This window comes from Tursiops truncatus, chromosome 5 (assembly GCF_011762595.2).
Source record: "Tursiops truncatus isolate mTurTru1 chromosome 5, mTurTru1.mat.Y, whole genome shotgun sequence".
Lineage (NCBI taxonomy): Eukaryota > Metazoa > Chordata > Mammalia > Artiodactyla > Delphinidae > Tursiops > Tursiops truncatus.
In genome coordinates, this window is record NC_047038.1 from 92,996,537 (window position 1) to 93,021,216 (window position 24,680).

At 36.3% G+C, this 24,680-nt stretch overlaps 1 protein-coding gene across 7 annotated transcripts in view; it reads left to right on the forward strand.

Annotated features, from left to right (window-relative positions):
- Positions 1 to 24,680, forward strand: part of MRPL1 (mitochondrial ribosomal protein L1) — a 70,264-nt gene that overhangs the window by 10,178 nt on the left and 35,406 nt on the right. For all 7 annotated transcript variants that reach the window (XR_012332079.1, XR_004526705.2, XR_004526706.2 and 4 more), the window contains 6 exons: positions 518 to 629; positions 7,474 to 7,732; positions 10,123 to 10,206; positions 11,570 to 11,641; positions 15,002 to 15,113; positions 21,125 to 21,231. Coding sequence is in view for 4 of the 7 variants with exons in the window: in XM_019932771.3 (XP_019788330.1) it covers positions 518 to 629; positions 7,474 to 7,732; positions 10,123 to 10,206; positions 11,570 to 11,641; positions 15,002 to 15,113; positions 21,125 to 21,231 (746 nt within the window). In the remaining 3 variants the exon portion in view is untranslated. The remainder of the gene's footprint in view (positions 1 to 517; positions 630 to 7,473; positions 7,733 to 10,122; positions 10,207 to 11,569; positions 11,642 to 15,001; positions 15,114 to 21,124; positions 21,232 to 24,680) is intronic.

Here is a 24,680-nt window from a genome sequence, read left to right on the forward strand (position 1 = left end):
TGATTTGCAATAACATCTCTGTCATATTTCAGTATCCATATGTACATGGGCTTGTTGCTGGGCTGTTTATTGTTTCATTAGTCTATTTTTCTTGTGCCAATACCAAAGTGTCTTAATTACCATAGCTTTATAACAAGTCTTGACCTCTGGTAAGACAGTACCCTCCACTTTCTTATCCTTCAGAAGTACCTTGGGCAACTTGAATGTATTATCTATACAAGAAAAAAAAAGACTAAAATTTAAATTAAAAATTCAGGATACGTATTTGTAATCTATAATAATAGAGCTAACATACTTTGAGCCTGAACTAGACTAAGTTAAAAATAAATTAGGACAGAATTCTTCAATTAGATATGTCTACTTGACTTTAGTTTCAAGAAGTACAGTTTCCATTTTTACACTTTTTAAAGATTGTGGTTAACTCACAAATATTGAATATTTTTGTTTTAGAAAACACTGAGAATGTAAAAACTGTGTATGTAGTGATTAATATTTTACATGTTTGTTTTCTTTCAAGTCTTGATACATCAGCAAAGGCATAGTCTTTCCAAGATGGCTTCTCAGACATCTCTTTATCCTTGTTCTGTGTACGTTCTGGTGCCCAACAGACATTTTGCTGCTGCTACAAGGTAAGTTTTTTTGTTTTGTTTTTATTTTTTTAGTTATTTCATCTGCTATCATTTAAATCTTTGATTAAAAAACAATATGCTTGGGGGGCTTTCCTGGTGGCACAGTGTTTGAGGATCTGCCTGCCAGTGCAGGGGACACGGGTTCGAGCCCTGGTCCAGGGAGATCCCACATGCTGCGGAGCAGCTGAGCCCGTGTGCCACAACTACTGAGCCTGAGCTCTAGAGCCCACGTGCCACAACTACTGAAGCCTGCGTGCCTAGAGCCCGTGCGCCGAGGCAGGAGCAGTGGGAGGCCCGCGCACCGCAGCGGGGGGTAGCCCCTGCTCTCTGCAGCTGGAGAGGGCCTGCGAGGCGGCAGGGACCCAACACAGCCAAAAATAAAATAAATAAATTAAAAAAAAAAAAGAAATATGCATGTTTTTAAAAAATTGTGAAAATTTATTAGCAGATAATTTTTTCCATGTCTAACAATGAGTTATTCAGTAGCTTGATGAGAATCATAGTATTCGCAATTTTAATTGTGGTTTTAATATTTTAACGTATTGACTTTATGATATACTAAAAAAATAGTTTTTTCATGGCTGATTTTCTGTCAGGATCTGAGACAGGGTAGAGGGGCTTGTGCTTGCTTCTCTCTTCTCTCTTGCCACTCTGAATCTCCTCTCTTCTGCGTGTATGTGCATATACTCATGGTTTGCCAGTGGCATCTCTGACTCTGGTTTTGCTTCTCTCTTGACAATAGGTTCTTTTTCTTGCTTCTTTGTATATCTCAGAATATTTTATTGACTGCTAGATATTTTGTTCGAACAGTTGAGACTAAAGTACATACTATTTATGCCTGGAAATGGGCATGCCTCTTCTGTCACAGTGTTAAGTCAATCCAGTCAAAAGTTGAGCTGGGGTTTGGTTTTGTTACTGCTATGGTTACCACCACCAGCTTCAGATTTCTGTACTGTTACCTTGTGCTTAGGGTGGGGGCTGGGTTGCTGGAAGGTTTTTTTTTCTCAGTGTTGCTGTTCCGTGCTCAGTTTTCAACCTTGCCTGTGCAGCTGTGCCTCAGAAGGGGGTCACTCTCCATACTCTTGCTCCTCCCCAAGTAGAAGACTGCTATTGCTTATTACTCAGTGCTTGTCAGGCTGGTGATGGGTGCAGAAGGGATTCTGTGTTTTCCAAGTTCAGCCATTGTCTTAAGTAGGCCCACTGTTGCTGGTCCTTGGGCATGAGGTTTTCTCAGTATTTCTCTCCCTCCCCCCATGGTATGTATCTATTGCAGGTCTTGTGCCGTAGTGCCTGGACCCTTCCATAGCTTTATTGGTAGATGATACTGCACTCAGGACTATTTCCTGCCCCACCCCTGAGGATAAAAGTTTTAGTGTTTTTTCTTCTTTCTAGTGTTTTTTTCTTCTTTTATTTCCGTACATACAGTGGGTGTTTACCTGTGCCCTAGAGGGCTTCAGGGTTACTTGCCTTTCCGGCTGTAGTAGCTGATCTTCTCCATACTGCACCCTTGAAGGAGGCTCCCTAGTCCCCTGGCCTGCTCCCGTCTTTCCCGGGAGCATCTGGTGGAGGTCTGTGGAAAAGGCCCACGCAGTAAGTGTGAACTCCCCTTGTGTCTGGATCTCTCAGGGGGTTTATACGTTAGTGCTAAAAGTTTAGCTGATTTTTTTTCCTTCCTGCTTGCCTTCCTCTTATTCTCTGCTACAGGTGAGACCCTCCTGGCTGTATGCATATGGAGTGGGGTTGTAGGGAGATTTCAGACCTGTTTGGTTGCCCTACGATCTCAGCTCTGTGATGCATTCAAGAAAAGTTGTGATTTTATCTGACTCTGTCATTGTTAATGCTCTTTCCAGCTTTTATTTGTATTGACAGGCTTTATTCTGTCAGTTTTTACATTTTAGGTATAAGCAGAACTTCTGCATTTATTTTATTTTATTTATTTATTTATTTATTTGGTTGCTTGGGGTCTTAGTTGTGGCAGGTGGGCTCATTAGTTGTGGCACTTGAACTTTTAGTTGCAGCATGTGTGTGGGATCTAGTTCCCTGATCAGGGGTTAAACCTGGGCCCCCTGCATTGGGAGCGCGGAGCCCTATTCACTGCGCCACCAGGAAGTCCCTGCATTTAAGTTTAATGAATAAACCAGCATCAAAGGTGGGTGTTTGTGATTTTATTTATGTGATTACACTGAGAAGTAAGAATTCCAAACATTGGCATTCCATTAATAGTTATATGCCCTAGGCATTTTCTCTTTAGTTCTGTTCAGTTCAGTTTAGTTTGACTGAGGTTGTGTACCCTCCTACCTCCACCCCAATTCCTCAAAGTAAAGGCTTCTTCAGCCTTAAAAGGACTTGGATCTCTGGGGTCACAGATCTTCAAGGATCTTGAAGTGAGCTTTATTATAGCACTGATTTTTTTCTTATCTTGTTTTATTTGGGTATGACCGTGGAATTATTTTTTCCTTTCATTCTCTTGGACGTAGGAGACAGGTGAAGCAGGGAGAAAGTTATTACCTGAAAACAGTCTCTTATTACTCATTTAATCTGTGTGGTTTAGTTACCCAGGTAACTACAGCTAAATTCTGTTCTCTCTAATTCAGACTGCCAGGTGTTTCTCCCTCACCTTCCCCAAAACCTTTCTAATATGATTATTTTATTCTCTGAGAATAATAGTATTTAAGTTCTCCTGATAGGGCCTTACATAATTGCATGAACAACAGAGTTCTTCTGGATGTGATTCTTATGAATAAAGGCAGACAATTTTTGGAGTGTCATGGAAAACAACAGGTGGTGGGCTTATAAAATTAATTATTATTGACAGATTTTATTCAATTGCAGTTTTTTATTAATTTTGGAAGACAGTATTTTCCTTAAAGTCCTATTTGCTCTGTGTTATAATGATGTACTTTATTTTTCTTTTTACTAAAATAGTGTTCTGTTTGTAACTTAATATTTTCACTGAACCGTCTCAAATATTTTGTGAAACAAGGTCTAAAGTATAAATAAGTAAACTGCTGTATATCCCAACCCAGTCTCATTATGTATCAGACTTATATTGGGTTTTGCAAATATTTATTACTTTAAAAATCATATTTTAGCCTCTGGGGACTTCATATTACTAATTGCAAATTAAATGGACAGGTTCAGTCATGGTTAAAAATATAGTGGTGAAATCAGCATTTACATAAAGTAAATCTGTAGGTTACAGTTACAATATTTATTCCTTTGTTAATCTTAGAGAGTTTATTACTAAAACAGGCTCTCTAGGCTCCTTCTTCTATTGGCCCCACTGCTCTTTTACTAAATATAAAATGTGATTTCTCCAGTTTGGAAGGTTTCAGGATTTTGTGGTGTACTCCCAAATACCATTGGGGCATGTCGCATCATCCACCCAGGCACCTACTTAGACTTGTCAGCAGTCCAGTGGTAGGACACCTGTGTCCCATTAAAAATGAGCACTGTAATTATCTGCTATTTGGTCAAATTGCTTATTAGTTGGGAGGATACTCTTATTAGCTATGGTAATAAGGATTCATCCAGTGCTATAAGTGACAGTGGAATTATATGTTGGATTGGTTTTTGAGGTTCTTTTTTAAAATATCATTTTACTGTCATCCATTTCTTTTGCATAAATTTTCTAGGACCCCATATTGGTTTTCTGTTGCTGCTGTAACAAATTACCACAAACCTTGTGGCTTAAAACAACTCAAGTTTATTATCTTGCAGTTCCGTAGGTCAGAATTCTGACATGGATCTCACTGGACTAAAATCAAGGAGTCATCAGAGCTTCGTTCCTTTCTGGAGGCTCTAGGGGAGAATCTGTTTCCTTGCATTCCCAGGTCGAGAGGCTACCCATATTCCTTGGCTCATGGCTCCCCCTTCCTCTGTCTTCAAAGCTAGGAATGGCATATTGAGTCCCTTTCATGCTCAGATTTCTCCTGTCTCTTCCCATCTCTATCAGATGCGGATGAGAAAGGGGAAAGTTTCTCTGCTTTCAAGGACTGTGTGATTTGGGCCCACCTGGGTAGTCCAGGATAATCTCCCCATCTCAAGTTCTTTAACCTTAATCCCATCTGCAGAGTCCTTTTTGCCAGGTAGAGACGGACATCTTTGGGAAGCCATTATTGTGTCTACCTTAGAACCCAGACATCTTTCTAAAATATTATTTCACTAATTTAAAACTTTTATGGTTAAAAGATTAAAGGTGTGACTTGAATGAATGCTGAGAAAATATATCATCTCTAGCTCTGACTTCTTAACTTCAAACTCTTACCTGTAATTTTCTGTTGAACATATTTTCTTAGTTTGGAAGCATCTTGTTAGCATTTGCTATGTAACAAACTCCTTTATAATTAATTATCATTGCCCACACATCTCCGGGTGGGCTGAGCTAAGCTAGGTTTGGATGGGTGTCTCTGATGACCTTGGCTGGGCTTGCTGTGCCTCCATGAGTCCACTGCAGGTCAGCTGAGAATTGTCCAATCTAAGGGCTCTGTGGGGCAGCTGTGTTTCACACTTCTCGCCTCCTCCCACCTTGGGCTACCCCGGTCCTGTTCTTATGAAAATGGCAGAAATACAAACTTACAAGTGGAAACAGATGAAGCCTCTTATGCCTTAAGCTTAGAGCATAGAAACTGTCACTTTTGCTTTATTCTATTGGTCTACTAGTCACATGACCAAATCAAGGCACTGAGAAATATACTCCACCCTTTTAATTGGGAGGAACTGCAGAGTCACTTAGCAGAGGAACTTGAATAGAGAGAGGGGGTAAGGAATTGGGGCCAGTGATGCAACTAACCCCACACTCAAACTCTGTTTACCCAAACTGAACTCATCTCTGTGACTACCTTCCTCATAAGAAACCTGTTCTGCTTTCTTTATTTCTGGTTTTAGTTAATGATACTACTCTAGTCACCCAAGCCAGAACCCTACGAAGTATTCTAGAGTCTTCTCTTTCCCCTTTCCCTCTCTTCAATATTTACCTTGTAAAATATCTCTGTAATCTGTCCAGCCTATTACCATCACTGCTCTGGTTCAGGCTGTCATACCTCCTTAAGAAGAGAGGGAGCGAGTTGTCTCTTAATTGTCTCCAATCTAGCTTCCGTCAAATCCATCCCTTATATTGCAGCCAGAATACTCTACCTGGAATACAGATCCCACTCCTGTTCAGTGGCTTCTCATTGCTTCTAGAGGAGGCTCTCTGTGATCTAGATCTGCCAGCCTCATGTGCTGCTGTTTCCTGCCTTTTGCTTTACCTTTAGTTCAGGAGTCAGCAAAATATGGCCAGTGGGCCAAAAAATCTGGCCTGCCATCTATTTTTGTACAGTTCATGAGCTGAGAATGTTTCTCACATTTTTAAGTGATTGGGAAAAAAAGGGAAAAAAGGAACAGTATTTTGTGACACATGAAAATTATAAAATTTAAACCAGTGTTCATAAATAAAGTTTTATTGGAACGGAGATACACTCATTCATTTTTGAATTGGCTGTGGCTGCTTTCACATTACAATGGCAGAGTTGAGTCATTGAGACAAGAGACCGTAAAATATTTGCTCTCTGATCCCTTACAGAAAAAGTTTACCAACCCCTGCTCTAGTCAGCTAGAACTTATAATAGCTCCCCTTATGTACCATTCTGTTTATCATGCCTCAGTACTTTTATTACATTGTTTCTTTGCCTGGATAACTCTATAGCTTTATTGCTATATAATTTACATACCAAACAATTCACCCATATAAAGTGTACAATTCAGTGGTCTTTGGTATATTCACAGCATTGTGCAACCATCACCACAGTCAGTTTTAGAACATGTTCATTATCTTCCCGCAAAACCTCATGCCCATTAGCAGTCGCTCCCCATTTCCTTAACCCTCTCCCCTGGCCCTAGACAACCACCAAATCTACTTTCAGTTTCTATAGATGTGCCCATTCTTGATATTTACTATAAATGGAACCATACAACATGTGGTGCTTTTGTGACTGGCTTCTTTCACTTGGCATAATGTGTTTAAGGTTTATACAAATTATAGCATGTATCAGTGCTTCATTTCCTTTCATTGCCTATTAATATTCTGCTGTATGAATATACCACATTTTGTGTATCCATTCATCAGTTGATGGACATCTGGGTTGTTTTACTTTTTGACTCTTTTGAGTAATGCTGCTATGAATATTTGTGTACAAGTGTTTGTGTGGTCATATATTTTCATTTCTCTTGGGTATATATCTGGGCTAATTCTTCCTTATCCTTCAGGAATTGATTTTGGGGTCATCTCTTTCAGAACTCTTCCCTTCCTCCTAGGCAGGGTTAATGTCTTTTCCCTATGGCCCTGATAACATTCTCAAAGTATTTACCACATCATATTGAAATTATCTCTTTGCATGTCTGTCTCCTCTAAGTTTCTGGAGAGCAACATCAATGCCTTATCCAACTTTGTATCAATTGCAAACAGTTCAAAAGTTCACTTAATATTTGTTGCACTAGAAAAACTATAAAATAATCTATGCTTTTGAATTAAAATAAACTTTATCTTTTGTCTTTTTTTGGTCTAATGTACATTGCCTTTTTTTTTTTTTTTTTTTTTTTTTTTGGTATGTGGGGTTCTCACTGTTGTGGCCTCTCCCATTGCGGAGCACAGGCTCCGGACGCGCAGGCTCAGCGGCCATGGCTCACGGGCCCAGCCGCTCCGCGGCATGTGGGATCTTCGCGGACCGGGGTTACGAATCCATGTCCCCTGCATCAGCAGGTGGACTCTCAACCACTGCGCCACCAGGGAAGCCCCACTGCCTTTTTTTTTAAGTCTCTTGGACTACATATTGAGATAACTGATCTTGAATTTTTTTTTTTTAAGGCCTGCAAAGAAAACAAAAAAAGGTGCCAAAGAAAAAGCATCGGATGAGAAAAAAGATGAGATAGAAAAAATAAAGTCATATCCCTTTATGGAAGGTGAACCTGAAGATGATGTCTACCTAAAACGCTTATATCCAAGGCAGATATACGAGGTTGAGAAAGCTATTCACTTACTTAAGAAATTTCAAGTTCTGGACTTTACTAATCCAAAGCAAGGTGTCTATCTTGATTTGACACTGGATATGACACTGGGGAAGAAGGTATGTAGACTCAATTAAAATTTATTTGTGAACAGTGGTTGAAAGAATTGCCGTTTCTTCATTTAAACAATTTTTGTCTCCTGTAATAATTTTTAGAAAATCTTGTGCTCTTTCTGAACTTTAGGTTGAAAAATATGTTTGTTTGTCTTAATTTTCCAAATATAAGATAAAATGTTGAATGTACTCTGCAGAGTTGCTGAACATATATCTCCTCTTCATCTGAAAGTCACTGGTATAAATTTCAGTAAAAGTAGTGTTAAAATTAATTGAGGTATTGCTGTAACTTTGAAAAATGACTTAGGCTGCCTGGGTATGTTGTTCCTTCTCTGTAAATGAGGACTTTGGATTAGCTTAGTAGCCTTCAGATGTGTTCCTTAGAATCCTAAAGTTGAGAGTAAGTTTGGGTGGAGTTCCAAGCCCCTTACTCTCATCTCAGCCAGAACCTTTCTACTTTGTCTGTTTATATATTGCAGTTCCATGGAAGACTTGTTTATAAAATTCTGAAAGTGGGAAAAACACTAGATTAGATTTGAGGTCCATTACAGCTCTAAATTTTATAAGCTTCTCACTTAAGTCTGAGTTTTTTGGAGATGATATTTTAATTTTTACTCCGAGAATGTCTTTTTTGGGTCCATCTAGAAGGTATATAGTTTTGAATACAATTTAACAACCTCAACGACAACAATTAATTGAGCACGTAGAAGGAGGCAGCACAGCATAGTGCTTAAGAGCATAGGCTCTGGAGTCGGGTTACAGTACAGGCCAGAATCCTGGCATCACCAGTTACCTGCGCTTTAAGCTTCTGGTTTAACCTCTCTAAATCTCAGTTTTTTCCTCTCTTTATAAAGGGGGATAAAATGCTTATTAGTTCATTTGGTTATAGTGAGGATTAAATGAGATGATAGTGAAGGATTTGGTAAGAGTTTAATAATAACGATCAACATTTACTGGAAACTTTCTGTGTACCAGCCACAGTGCTAAATGCTTTGCATGCATTTGCTCATTTAATTCTATAATAATCTCAGAAGAGGAAGCTGAGACACAGAAAGTGAAGTAACTTGCTCAAGGTCACAGAGTAGGGGGTGGAGTTAGGATTTGAACCAAGGTCTGTCTCATTTCTTAGTTCTTATTTATTATAGTTCATACCAGCCCTGTTGTAATTTTATTTTATACTATAGTGTTACTGTTCTTTTATTTTAAATTGTTGTACTGTCCAAGATAATCACTTTCTCAGTCAACCATTAATGTAGTTTATAACGAAGTCTTGTATGACCACAGGTTTCATTTCATAAATGGAAGCCGCTTGTAAACTAATAACATTGGAAGGGTACAGTTGTTTTCCTGAGACATTTTTTGTTATTGATAGAGTGCTTGTAAAACAAGCCAGCATTCCCCCAGGGGATGCTATTGTGATTGCTTGCCATTGAAAAATTTACTGAAGTCAGTTGTGACATGTTAATGGCAAAGGAATGCCAGTCAGTAAAACTGAGTTGCATGTCTGATACAAAGTGTGCTTAAGAGTTTGTGCCTTCTTGTCTGAAAAGAAATTCTCAGGAGGTTATTTCTATGCAAAGCTTTTCTAAAAATATCATCTTTCAATCAGTTTAATTAGGGAGCAACTCCTTTTCTCTTTCTTCCAGACCTTAAGGCCGCACCAAAACTATGGGCCTAGAACTTGTTTCCCTGCGACATCTCCCTAAGAGATCTGAGCCATAGGCCTAGACAGGTCCTTGACCCAATGACTGAACATATTAGTTTTGAGGCCGTGTAGAAACTCCACCTGTATTAGGGCGCCTCACATGCATTCCATTATTTATTTGGGATTTTCCAACTGGCTTCCCAAATATATCTGAAAGTGGTGGGTGGTCCAGGTAATTTCAAAATAGACCCACTCAGAAGAGCCTTTCAGGTTTGGCAATCAATCTTGGATTTAAAGTTAATATCATCTGATTTACCTGATTGTTTAGAGCCAGTGATGGAAATTAGGGGTGACCTACTGAACAGATCAGCTGGATATTGTTCAATATGCGTAGCTATATACATGTCCTGCTTGATGCTATTAAAAAAATTACATGTTCTTTTGAATTTAATTCAGGGCAGCAAACATTTATTGGCATCCATCATGTGGAAAGCATTGTACTAGGTGCTGGGGAAGATATGGATTGTGCAAACTCATCTGTTAATATGTGAGAGACTGTGATGAATGATGTAGAGATAGAAGCCAAGTGCCGTGGAAGTATGGAGCTGGGGAGAGAGATTTAGATTTTTATTAGGATTTCTTACAAAAGAAATATAATCTCTTATGCCTTAAAGTGTAACCAGTGAATATTTCAGATATAGAAAAGCTGAATGAATTTTTCATAATTGATTTTCCATTGTTGTGTATTTAGAAAAAAGTGGAGCCGTTTGCCAGTGTTCTTAGTTTGCCATACCCATTTGTTTCAGAGACCAGTAAAGTTGCTGTATTTACAGGGGTGAGTAACCTTTGTCAACTTTTTATATCGTCTAATTTTTTTTACATATCACATTAGTCAATGATTAGAATAACTGAATGAGGGCTTCCCTGGTGGCACAGTGGTTGAGAGTCCACCTGCCGATGCAGGGGACACGGGTTCGTGCCCCGGTCCAGGAAGATCCCACATGCCGCGGAGCGGCTGGGCCCGTGAGCCATGGCCGCTGAGCCTGTGCGTCCGGAGCCTGTGGGAGAGCCGTAATGGGAGAGGCCACAACAGTGAGAGGCCCACATACCGCAAAAAAAAAAAAAAAAAAAAGAATAACTGAATGAGTAGAGTTAGAGGAAACCTTAGCATTCCTCTAGACTTATTTTCCCCACATGACGCTCAAAGCAATTAGATGACTTATTTGAGGTTGGTCCTTCTGATTAGCTTGAGAAAGAGCTAAGCCACAATGTTAACTTCATCATTATTCATCTACCATATTATGTTTCTCACAAGAAACTGAAGAGAAGTATAGAATTTATCCTACTAGCTGCTGCTTCCTACTGAAGCTCTTCAAACAAGAATAACATTGACATTAAAGCAGTTGGCCCATTTAGTGCTATGAAGACATAGAAACCACACTTTTAAAATGGTCTAGTCTGGAAAGTCAAGAAAGTCAGGGCGATAACAAGTGTAGTAATACAGCTCTTTGTCATTCTTTTTGTATTATAAACATTTGTTTATAACATATTCATGAATTTGTTTTATAAGGTGTTTTGATTCCTCTCTATCTGTCTCACTTTCAATGAAGAAATTCTTTACTCTTTTCCTAGGAAAGTAGAGAATATAGCTCTTGGAATGCCACAAAACTTGAGTAAATAAGGGAGTGATATGTTTTCACAGTAAAACCAAATGGCATGAATGGAACATATAGAAAAAAAAAAAAACCCTAAAACTGTGCATTTTTCTTTGAATTTTCAGACAATAGGCTAAATTTTGGTTCTCGTTTCTTAAATTAAAAAAATTTTACTCTTGTATATTGGTTTGATAAAATGTCTCCATTTAAATTAGCAAAACTAAATATATTTTAATCTTTTACTTTTGGAAGATGATGTATTGATAGCATTGGAGACTAAGGACCACTTGGTGGGTTCCTAATATGCCATTTTGATGTGTTTCCTCATATGTTAAGTCAAGAAACACTTTAATCACCTCTAAACTAAACTTGTTCTGGATGTAATATCTCTGATGCATCTAGTTGAAAATTGATGCACATTCAATTAAAAGTAAAAAAAAAAACCCAGTTTTTATTTTGAACTGTGGTATTATTTCTGACAAATACTTGAAAGCAGACTGAATTTGCTTAAAGATTGATGTTCATACTATTGTGTTTTGGTAGAATGCATCAGAGATAAAAATAGCAGAAGAAAATGGAGCTGCATTTGCAGGAGGAACTAATCTGATTCAGAAGGTACAGTATTGTTTTCATGTTCATTAGTTATAGAAATTGTTCTGTTATCTTTGCCATCTGTTGATTTATTACATGTGGAACATAACCACTCTGTTCATATCTGTTGATCAATGGTTAGTAGAGCTTTACAGAACAGGGGAAAATTTTCCTACTCTTCTGGGTCTCAAAATCAAGCTAAGAAAATACTATCCAGACTTTCTTATATTAACTATGCTTGATTTATATTGTGATTTATTTTTCTTTGCTTCCTATATGTTTGTGAGAGTTCTGTGGGTAGACTGGAAAGGGCAGTATGACTCTTTCTGGTTTTGAATGTGAGATTTGAGAGGAAGTGCAAAAGGTAGCACACATGGATATCTCTATTCACGTTTTGAAGGTCGGATATTTGTTTTGCTTTCTTGGAGTGAAAAGTGTGATTTGCTTTAGTAGATCACAAAGGATAGTATCTGACCTCTATAGTATGGTACTTTTAGTTACTCTTAACTTTTACCTCCCCAACTTCATCAGTTCAAGTAATGTAGGCTTAGCATGGAGGCAAAAAAATGATTATATAGCCTGCCTTGGGAAAATAACAAAGAATTTGTGGAGCCCATTTGAAACAAAGACAACATTTTTTTTTTTTAAAGAGGTGGGGAGGGGAATTTTCTGGTGGTCCAGTGGTTAGGACTCCTCACTTTCACCGACGAAGGAACTAAGATCCCACGTGGCCAAAAAAAAAAAAAAAAAAAAGACGTGGGGAGAAGAGGCACATCTGTTGAATTTTGGGAGTTATTTCTGAAATACAAAAGATTTCCCTAACATTCTCTAAAATCTTCTCTTCTAAATTTAATCCTTTAGACTGTGGAATACTTATTGTTTTGTTTTTAGAACTGGAGGAAGTGATATGAAAATTTATCTTTTGTCCTGTATCCAGATTTTGATTTGGGGGAAGTTTTAACTGGACCATTAACTGGACCAAGCACAACAGTGCTTGTAGTGTGTTTTTTTCTACCCCAGTAGTTCTCTAAATTTGGTGTGGATTCTGGATTTTTAAGGAGAATCTCTAGAATTATTTTGGGGAGCAGAACTAATGGAAAATATGAAGAGATTGTACTTTCATACAGCTTCTAGGTCAAAGTCAGAGGGTGGTACCCAATTCTCTCTCATGTATCATAAATTTTAATTTAGTAAGATTATTAAAATTCTTTTAATATTAAAAAATAAACAATACCACATATTCTTTGGAATTTGAGAGTGTAGCTTGGACCCCAGAGTCAGAGAACGAACTATTCTTATTAAACTTGTGTACTGCCTTCCATCTGTTTTCTTCCGCAAGCATAAGAGTATCTTATAGAACAGTCATAGCAACAGTGGAGTTTGAATAGATATCTCCACTTCTTAAATGTTAAGTAAGAAGTTACTTCTCAAGAAAGAAATGGTATGGGAGCAGAAAGTATTCTGTATCATTAAGTTCATTAAATAAAATATTTTGAAAAAAGTAACCCAAATAAGGAAACCAGGTGCATTTTGAAATTATTTGGTAAGTAAAATTTTACAGGTACAGAATTTCTCTTTAGGTGCCCCACTGATGATCTATTATTAGAGGGAAAAATGCCACCTATATAAGGCATAAAAACCAATATATTCTTGCAGATTACCCCCTGGTATCTTTTAAAACTCATCCATTTTATTTTCAAAAGGTATTCAGGTTGTGAAGTAAATTCAGTACAGTTTTGTAAATAGTGTCATGGCTGCAATTTTTTTTTTACACATTCTTGTATTTTTAAATTAAATATCAATACTGTTTTACTTAGTGCTTATAATAGGTAAATGTAGGATGAATTTACTGAACTTTTAGTCATTTCTTAGGTAAGACTTTATTTACTAAATTCATTTTGCTTTAATTACAATACTTGTGAAATATCACAAGTATGCTTGGTTCTGAGGGATTTTTAAATAGTTTCATTTTTACTTGTCTCTAAAGCATGCATGCTTTTCATCCATATAGTTTTATATTATTCAATGATATGACCTTAAGGTTAACTATCGCATAACTTTCAAACATAATTTTAAATTTAATTCAAAGGAACATGTTTTAGAATCAGTATTAGAAGATGTTGGAGTAGAAATGTCACATACAGTTCTTTTACATTTCAAAGTTGCCTGTGCTTTCATGTTTCTAGTGATGAGGGCCCTGGTTCTGGAACCACACTGCCTGTGTTTCAGTTCTGGGTCTGCCTCTTAAAAGTGCACAGATTGACTCGTCCTCCTTAAGCCCTCCATTTCCTTATCTGGAATGTGTGGTCAATAGTACTTTCTCTGTAGATTTATTGTAAAGACTTGATGAACTAAACCATGTATGATGCTTAGCAGAATGCTTGGCATGTTATAAGTTCTCTTTTAAAGTAAGTTGTTATTGTTTAGGGGAGCACAGTATGTTGTTTAGGGAGTAAAGAATTTGTAAAAAGAAGAAATAGTAACAGGAAGATAAAATTCCAGAATCACACTTAATTTTGCCAGGGTCCAGGTTTTTACAGTTCAGTGTGTAACCCCAAACCAAGGCTTTGAATGACATACTGTGATAAGACTTTATGCAAAAAAATCATTGGTAAAATGTTTGTTGTCCAGGCAGTATTGTTCTAAAAAGTTGCTTCATTTTATAATCAACTGAATTTTTAAATGGAGTATACTGTAGGAGTAAAACAATTATTTTGGGTGCCTGCCTGAATTAATTTAAAATGTCTTTTAAAAATTGAAATTATTTTCTTTGCTCTTAGAATAGAAATAGAGTATGGATAATAAACTATAAGTAAACTTGTCTTTGACCGTTCCACTCCTCTTTCATTTTTTGGAGGCAAAGAGAATTTTGGTTTCAATTCTTTGTGAAAATAATTATAGATTCAGTTCTCCTGATGCTCCAAATTTAAGGAAACAGTGTAGTTGCTAGTGATTTGGCAGCTAGTGGTTATTAATTTTACATGTGATCTATTACAAAATTTTCAACATACTCCTTCAGTTTTGATGGACATATGAATTCAACTTTGTGGGACTGTATGAGCCGTGTACACATCAGTGATATGTTCTAGCTTGTAACACTTTGCCACACATAACGCCATGGAAGAATTAAGCCCATTAAATGTTTGTTTATTTGTTTGTTTTTAACGGATGTGGCTATTTTTAAAAGAAAACATCAGAAAATGTTTTGCTTCTGATGGTTTTTATAATTGATAAATGTGTTCAAATGATCCTTGTGGTTAAAGAATTGTGCTTAATAGCTGTTTTCTAAATTATAAGGGAAATTATTGCTACGTTAGACTTTATTTTTAGAAGGATAAAGCTTTTTATACAATCTAAGGATATCTTTTCCCCCCTGATTTTTAGATTTTGGATGATGAAATTCAACCAGACTTTTATGTAGCTGTTCCAGAAATAATGCCGGAGCTTAATCCATTAAGGAAGAAACTGAAAAACAGATTTCCTAAGCTTACTCGAAGTAAGGGAGAATTCTTTTACTATTTCAACATGCTATCAACAACTTTCTATATATATGTTTAGTTAGAAAACAAAATTGCTAATATATGTGTGGAATAAATAATATGTTCTGGTGTTTGAGTTTTGTGTTATATAGGAACATATGGATTTAATATTTTTTTTCCTTTGGCATTAATATTGGTGATTTAATGTAATTTGAAGACCTAGTGACTTTATAATACCAGATCTTTAAATTTAGGCCATATTCTAGTTTTAAATTAGTGGAACATATTACCCACTACGTATGTTATCATCATACTATTTTATACCTCTTTATCAATATAACATGTATTCTCATTTATGTTAGCATTCAACATATATGTATGAATGCTTACTGTGTATGGTTCTGCAGTTATTTCCCTTGAGCAACTTTTCCCTTGTGGATATTTCCCCCTTATGAAACCTAGTAAGAGAAGTAAGGTTGCTACATAAATAGCCTTGTTATAAAGTATGAAGTAGTATATGATAAATTCACAAGGTGCTGTAGGTGTTCAGTAGAGGAGGAATTTATACATAGGAGGGGAAATCAGAGAAGGCACCCTGAAGGGGGTGACATTTAAACTGTACCTTGAATAATTTGGTGATCAGATTAAGGGGGATTTTATTTTAAGTGGAAAGAATCTGTTAATCATAGACACTGAAGTAAGTTAGAAATTATAGGCTACATCCCAGAAATATCAATTAGTTCTCTTTGGCTGTAGTGAATGGTACCCCTATGAAATGAAAGAGAATATGTTGGACAGGTAGATTGATGCCATGTTGAGCAGAATCTTGAATAAGATCCTAATAAATTTGGACTTCTATTCTGTATTCAGCAGGAATCTCTTAGAAGTTTTTAAGGTGGGGGATTCTCCAGAGCTTTAATTTAGCAAGAGTTTGTAAGATGTATTGGCATGAATCAAAAGTAGATGCAGGGAGACCAGTTCAGGTGCAATTGCCAGAGACTGATAAAGGTAATGTTTAAACTAAAGTCTTCATAATGAGACTGGAGTGAAGAGGACAGATGTCAAAGATAATAGGACTTTGCACTAAGTAGTTAGGAATGGACATGTTGAGAGAGAGAAAGGGAAGAGTCAAATGATGCTGAGATTTAAACCCTGGAATCTCTCCTAATAAGTTGATGTCATTAATGGAAACAGGGAGTAGATCTGGGAAGAAAAGTAAGTTCATTTGCAGACATTGTTTCTTTTAGATGGTGCTGGATATCTGCTATAGATAGAAGTTATTTCAAATAAAATTTTATGAGGTAAAAGAGCAAGTATTTTAAAATCATTTTAGTAGATTGGTCTTCAAATTTTAACTCTAGTTGAGCTAAAAAAAATTCTTCATACGTGATAACCACTAATGCTCATCTGAATTATAGATCATGTTCTATGCTGTAAGCAAATTCAAATGTACTCTTCAGTTTTGTTGTACTAGTGTTTTGTTTATTCTTGATAGCCTGCATTGAATAACACATCCTTTTGAGATATTGGACTGAGGTTTGACACTTTTTGTTAGGGATTTCCAATACAGTAGTGTGTGTTTTCATGGAAGCACACTTACATTTTTTCCTAAGTAGGACCTGAAATTGAACATTATTTTAAAAATTAAACCAGAGTTGCAGTTGAATTTGAAAATAATTCTCATATTTTTTTCTAATTAAATTCAAGCTCAACAAAGCCAAACAATATTAAATATAGTCAATTAAAACTGAAACTGAATACTGAATATATCTGTATTCAGCTTGCTCCTCGCTTTGCACGGTTAACTGGTTTTTCACAGAAATTAATTTTGTTACCTTTGCTGCTTTATCCATTCTTTGAATAACTCTTTTGGCCTCAATTCTCTTTAGCGTTGAGGTTTCTTATTACCATTTTCATTGCAAAATTTGGGACTGAAAGGTTTTCAGATAACTTATTTCTTTATTTCAAATAAGAAAAGTTTCTTTTGAAAATGTTTATTTTTACTAGTGGGCTTTGTTTCTGCTTTCATAATGAATCATAGCTTGTGTATACCATGGTCAAGTTACCTAGGTATGTTCTCTCCGCCCAGCCTCCCCAATTTGCTTAACAAATCATCTTGGAAAACCAGGCAGACCTTTCTCCTTCCCTAACTTTTTCTTTTCAGCCCCACACGATCTGCTTAACAGCACTGGCAAAACATTTGTGTTCTTTAAACATGAAGACAAATGATTAACCTGTCAAAAATGTGAAAGCAGAATACACCAGATGTGCATTAGAACAAATGAAGCTTGTATTATGCATTTTTAGAGCTTATTCAGAATCTTGTTTAGGAACATTTGATTCCCCTTACATCCAACAAAAGACGTAGGGTAAAATAGAAATTACGTTTTGAGCAAATGGATGGAATTAAAAAACAAACAAACAAGCCCCTGCAGCTGAGCTCATTAGTTTCCCATTTTATCTTGCATTTTGTTTTTCTAGTGGGAGTGGGTGTAACCAACTTGGCTGGATTGAATGTGCACATTTTGCAGCATGTTTAATGCTGCAGTTTTATTTGTTTTATTTTAATTGCTTACGTAACTATAGGCAAGTTCTCTATTTTTCCAGTGCACATTTGGCTTGTTTTCTGAGTATTTCTTTTTTATCTTATTAAAAAAACGACATTTAAAACTTGCTTTTTAAAATTTCTTGGAAGAAATTGGCCTTCATTTTGCGTGTCAACTTAGCTTTTTTTTCTCCACAATACAAATGCCCTCTGAAATTCTTTCATATCTAATATAGATACATCTTATTGATATTTTTTGATTTTCTTTATTCCTAATCTTATTTTTTAGCATTTACTAAACAAAAAATACTAGTATGAAAAATATCTTGACTTAATGGAATCAGTTTTCTATTACGCATATTAAGCCATAGTAGGTACTATGACGTATGTGGAAATAGTTGAATTCTTTTAAAGCATGCTAAGTTGTTGGCAGGTAAGGGATATAATTAGAAAACTGGACCCACTACTGTGTGTTCCTCTTAACACATAGTTCTTAGGATTGAACATCAGTGCTCCAGCTGGAGTCTTGTCAAAAGGATATTCCCGCAGACTTGTCCAAAGAGTATTCACATCTACTGAGTAGGACACGGCTTTCTGTATGGAAGTTGGTATTGTATCATATTTGAGAGTAATGGATATAAAATTATTGAAATCTAATGTAAATTATTTTTAACTCATAGATTGACATGCTGTACTTCAGAGTATTGCTTGCATTATTGAAACAATTTGATTATATAAAGAAAAATGCTAAAACACAGGGAATTTTTGCAGGGTAACCAATTTGAAATTTTTCTAAATTTCCCTCTCTCATGTGCTAGTTTAAAAACTATGTGTAAAAGACTCCAATGATGATTAGGTATGATTATAATTATTATAGATGAATTATTGATATATTACAGCTGGTTCTGTTGCTCTCCTTCATTTCCCTTACTCCAGCCATAGTGGCCTCTTTGCCCTTCTTTATATGCACTAAGTGTTCTTCCTTCTCAGGTCTTTGGACTCATTGTCCCATCTGTCTGTAATGCTTTTTGCTAATTTGCCTGGCTCACATTCTTATTCAAATATCACATTAAACAGAGAGCCCTTCTGTAACCATCCTATATAAAATATTAATCTCCACTTCCCATTATCATCGGATTTCTCGTTATTGTGGGTTTTTTTTGGCTGCGTTGGGTCTTCATTGCTGTGTGCAGGCTTTCTCTAGTTGCGGTGAGCGGGGACTAGTCTTCATTGAGGTGTGCAGGCTTCTCACTGTGGTGGCTTCTCTTGTTGCAGAGCACGGGCTCTAGGGCATGCGGGCTTCAGTAGTTGTGGCGCACAGGCTTAGTTGCTCTGCAGCATGTGGGATCTTCCTGGACCAGGGCTTGAACCTGTGTCCCCTGCATTGGGAGGCAGATTCTTAACCACTGTGCCACCAGGGAAGTCCCCATGTATTTTTTTGAATTATAGTTTTGTCTGGATATATGCCCAGGAGTGGGATTGCTGGATCATATGGTAATTCTATTTTTAGTTTTTTGAGGAACCTCCATACTGTTTTCCATAGTGGCTGTATATAATGAGATTTTCATATTGACTTATCATGGGAAGAGCTGCTGGAGACACACTGAGAGTGGTGTGTCTCTAGTGGTATGTTCCTTATTGTATTTCTTACCCTTCAAATAAATCACATTTTCTAGGTACACAATTGAAATTTTTTCAGGTTAAGTTTTGGTATTGTGGAATATTAGAAGTATGTGTGCAACTAGAGATTATCATACTAAGTGAGGTAAGTCAGAAAGAGAAAGACAAATACCATATGATATCACTTATTTGTGGAATCTAAAATATGACACAAATGAACCTGTCTGTGAAACAGAAACAGAATCAGGGACATAGAGAGTAGACTGGTGGTTGCCAAGGGGGAGAGGGATGGGAGAGGGTTGGATTGGAAGTTTGGAATTAGCAGACGCAAACTGGTATATGTATAATGGATAAACAACAAGGTCCTACTGTACAGCACAGGGAACTATATTCAATATCCGGTGATAAACCATAATGGAAAAGAATATATATATGTATAACTGAGTCACTTTGCTGTAGAGCAGTAGTTAACACAACATTGTAATTCAACTATACTTCAATAAAAAACAAATTTAAAAAAGTTTAAAGTAAAACTAAAAAATATATGTTATTTTATGTGTTGAATTTGAGTTAAAATGTTAATGATTAAAGATTAAGAAGGTATAGTTTATGTTTGGAGTCTCCTCCATGGTCCTTTGAAAATTCTTAGTTTTTACCTTGATTCCTTTTTTCTCCTTTCTTTAATTCAGTTGCATCTTTTTTTCCACCCTAATGGAGGACAAAGTGACATTCGAATCCAATAAAGTCTCAATTCTTAACTCTTTCTTCCTGCCAGCTTCTGTAACCGTTTGTGCAGCAATGAGCTGCTTCCAGATTGTACCACTCACTGAGGTATTATTTCTACTGCTAGATCTTGCTACTTTTCTAGTTCCTTCCCTTCTTTATGGTAAGGCAGGTCAGACAAATTTCACACAAAGTAAAAAGTTCTTCAAAGATTTCAAGACTCCACTGTCAGCTTTTATCATGTGTTATTTTATAGGTTTTATTTTAATTTGTCATCAGTGTTTCTAAAGTATAAGCATCATCATTGTATATACTTATTTATTAGTTATTTATTACTGTACAACAGTATCACAAATTTAGTGGCTTAAAACAACACACATTTACTATGTCAGCTTCTGTGTGTCAGGAATATGTATACAGCTAAGCTAGGTTCTCTGCTTCAGGGTCTCATAAAGCTACAATCAAGGTGTCAGCTGGGGCTGTGATTTTATCTGAGACTTGACTGGGGAAAGTTCCCTTCCAGATTCATGTGGCTTTTTGGCAGAATCCAGTTCCTTGCAGGTTTCTGGACTGAAGATCTCAGTTTCTTGACCCATGGCTCTCCATATGCCCTCACAACATTGTAGCTTGCTTCTTCAAAGCCAGTAGGAAGAGAGACTCCCCCAAGATAGGCATTGCAGTTTTATGTAATGTAATCAGGTATGCATAATCATACTGTCTCTTGCTTAGAAGCACGTTGCAACTCTCATCCATATGCAAGGGGAAGGGGTAACACAAAGGCATGAACACCAGGAAATGGGCCCCCCTAAAGGCTCTCTGCCACAAATCATTTTTTATATCTTAACTTGGTTGAATGTTTCTCTCTCTTTTTTTTTTTTTTTTTATATTTTGCGGTACGCGGGCCTCTCACTGTTGTGGCCTCTCCCGTTGCGGAGCACAGGCTCCGGACACGCAGGCTCAGCAGTCATGGCTCACGGGCCATTCTCCCAGACCGGGGCACGAACCCGTGTCCCCCGCATCGGCAGGCGGACTCCCAACCACTGCGCCACCAGGGAAGCCCTGAATGTTTCTCTTACTCAGTAATTTTTGCTACTTGTTTAGATGTAATGGTAACTTTGGATTTTCTCCTTTTCTAACCAGATTCCATTGGCCGAGACATCCCCAAAATGCTTGAATTATTTAAAACTGGACATGAAATTAAGGTAGATGAAGAAAGGGAGAACTTTCTGGAGACCAAAATAGGAACAGTAAGTTATAGTGAAAATTATTCAGTAACCCCTTTTATTTTTTGCTTAAGTGATTCATTAATAATTTATAACATACCAGCCCTTTGAACTTGTCCTTGTCAGTAGCATTAGAAGTGGCACTAAATATATACATAGATAATTTTTTTTATGAGTTGAATTCATAAATTTTAGTGGTGCTTTAGAATTCCTTCTTTTCTAGAGTTATGTGCCACTCTCTGACATTTACTTGTACTTTGCCTTATTAGTCTATTCTATGTTATTTTTGCTAATATTTTAAGCATTTTGGGAGTTGGGTCTAGATCTTACATGTACCTTATAGAGTATTGCATAATGCTGAGTCCATAGTAAGTATTTAATGCTACTTTAATGGAATTGAGTAATTTGCTTTATTTTAATGAATTGTTTCTGATTATCCCTGCTTGTGTTTTAAAAGCTGTTTGCCCACTTACAGAAGATGCTGGAAATTAATTTCCAAAGCCATTTTTGGGATACTAATATAGCTAAATCAGATTTTTATAGGACTGTGTTTCAAAAGATATAGTTTTTTGCCAATATTTCTTAATCCTACAGAATTTCTAACGTGCCTATTTAATGTATGTAATTTTTTCCTGTGCAGTAACTATAGGAATAATAATAATATTGTTAGCCAAATTTAAACAGTGCCTACCAAGTGCTAGGTACTATTCCAGACATTTTTCATATATTCTGTCTTTTAATCCTGAACCCTATAAGAGGTAAATTATCATCTGTAATTTATAGGTGAAGGGATGGAAGCCCAAAGAGGTTAAGTAATTTTTCCAGTGTCTCACAGCTAGTATGAGGCATACTTGGTATTTACACCTTGGGAGTCTCCTCAAGAGTCCAGGCTCTTCAGCCTGTCTTGCCTCATGACTGGGGTTATTTGAAGAGCTATTATTCCTCCTCCCATCCTACTCCTGAGAGCAATTCTGCATTATAGCCCACCACTGGTAGTCCAAACTCATTGAGCTGTACCTATTGTAAATCATCAGAAATATATAAAAGGAACTTATCTAGTTTTATGGAAGGAAAACTTGCTTTAGAAAGGGGGCAAAGCAAGTTTAATCCAGTCAGGGATTGGGAAACCCCCCTTCGCCTTCATTATCATCAAAGCTTAGCTCTAATTCAGTTGGCGTTGAGCTCTGCTTGAATCTGATGTTGGAATTTCCTTGTTCCCAAAAGGCCCTTGGCAGTGTGTCTTGTTTCTCAGGGATGGCAACATTGCAATGTGAAACACAAACAGAAAACCAAATACAAATTTTAAGAGACTATTCTAGAGCTGTAGAGACTTGGGCTTGAATACCTGTTCTGGTACTTAAGGGATGGCAGATTTTAGACAAGTTTCTTTTCTTCTTTTTTTTAAATGTTTCTTTAATTGAAGTATGGTTGATGTACAATATTGTATAAGTTACAGGTGTACAATATAGTGACTCACAATTTTTAGAAGTTATAATCCATTTATAGTTATTATAAAATGTTGTTTGTATTCCCCATGTTGTACAATATATCCTGGTAGCTTATTTTATATGTAATAGTTTGTTCCTCTTAACCCCTTACTCCTATATTGCCCCTCCTCCCAAACAAGTTTCTTAATGTTGTGTGTCTCAAATTTCCTCATCTATAAAATTTATATAGTAATATCTATTTCACAATGTGGTATCAAAGATTAAATAAAATTTTAGAATGATAACACCTATTGTTACTGTTTTAGTTGGTCTGTTTAGGTCTGTAAAGTATCTTTATAAGACTCTTTCTTCCTAGATGTATCTTTTTTCTTAAGTAATGTTTTCAGTATATTGAGTAGTGTTAATAGTTTATATAGATCCTAACTCAGTGTATAAGAAACAATGGCATCTCATTCATTCTTTTTAACAAATACCATAGTGATTAAGACATGGGCTCCAGACCAGACTACCTGGATCTTTTAGATATATAATGCTTTTTCTTAATGAAAAAGAAATTAATCTGTGTGTCTCAAGAGAATCTTTTCTGAGTACTATTTAAATAGTATAGTATAGTAGGAGGTTAAGAGAATGGGTTTTAGATTCAAACGTGTGGATTCAAATCCTAGTTGCAGATTAGAACTGTGTTACCTTGCTCTCTGAGCCTCAGTTTTCCCCCATTCCCCATTTTCCCTATATGTAAAATGATGTTGATAATGATATATACTTTCTAGATTAGGAAGGAGTAGATGAGATAATGACCTAATAACTATTAAACAGAATTCTACTTCTGGCTAAGATGGAGTAACAGGGACCTGATTTACTCTCCCACCTAAAGCAATTAGCATTACCTTGATACCAAAACCAGACAAAGGAAATGACAGTCCAGCATCATTCATGAATGCAGATATTAAAATTATAAACTAAACTTTAGCAAATAGAATCCAGCAATGTGTAAAAAGAATAGCATATCATGATGAGTAGGGCTTATCCTAGGAATTCAAGGTTAGTTTAACATTCAACAATCAATCATTATAATTTACCACATTAACACACTAAAAATCAAAAGTCATGTGATCATCTCAGTAGATACAGAGAAAACATTTGACAGAATCCAACACTTGTTCCTGACTAAAATGTCTCAGAAAACTAGGAATAGAAGTTAATGTCCTCAACCAGAAAAAGGGCATCTAAGAAAAAGCAACAGCTGATATCATAGTGATGAAAGGCTGAATGCTTTCCTCCTAAGATCAGGAACAAGATAAGGATATCCACTCTCACCACTTCTGTTCAGCATTAATCTAGGGATTCTAACTGGTGTAGTCAGGCAAAAAAAAGAGGCAGCAGATTAGAAAGGAAGAAGTAAAACTCATTTTTCAAAGGATGACATGATCTAGATACTAGAACAAGGAAGTGAGTTAAGTAAGTTGAAGGATACAAGATCAATATACAGAAATCAGTTTGCTTCTATATAACAGCAATGAACATTTACAAATTAAAATTTAAAACTAAGGAATACCATTTATAGTGGTATTAAAACATATGAAATACTTAGGGATAAATCTGACAAAAGATGTGAAAGATCCATACACTGGAAACTTCAAAACATAGTGGAGAGAAATTAAATAAAGAAGATCTAAATAAATGATGGAATGAATCATGTTCAGGGATTAGTAAACTTAATATTGTTAAGGTGTCAATTATCCCCAAAGTAATGTATAGATTCAGTACATTCTCAGTCAAAATCCCATTAAGGTTTTTTGTAGAATTGACATGATTCTAAAATTCATGTGAACATACAAAGGATCTAGACTAGCCAAAACATCTTTAACAAAAGACAAAGTTGGAGGTCTATCTGATTTCAAGATTTATAAAGCTACAGGAATTAAGACAATGGGATGTTGATGTCAAAAGAGACAAAACAATCAATGGAGCAGAATAGAGTCCAAAAAAAAAAAGTACAAAACATATATGGACAACTGATTTAAA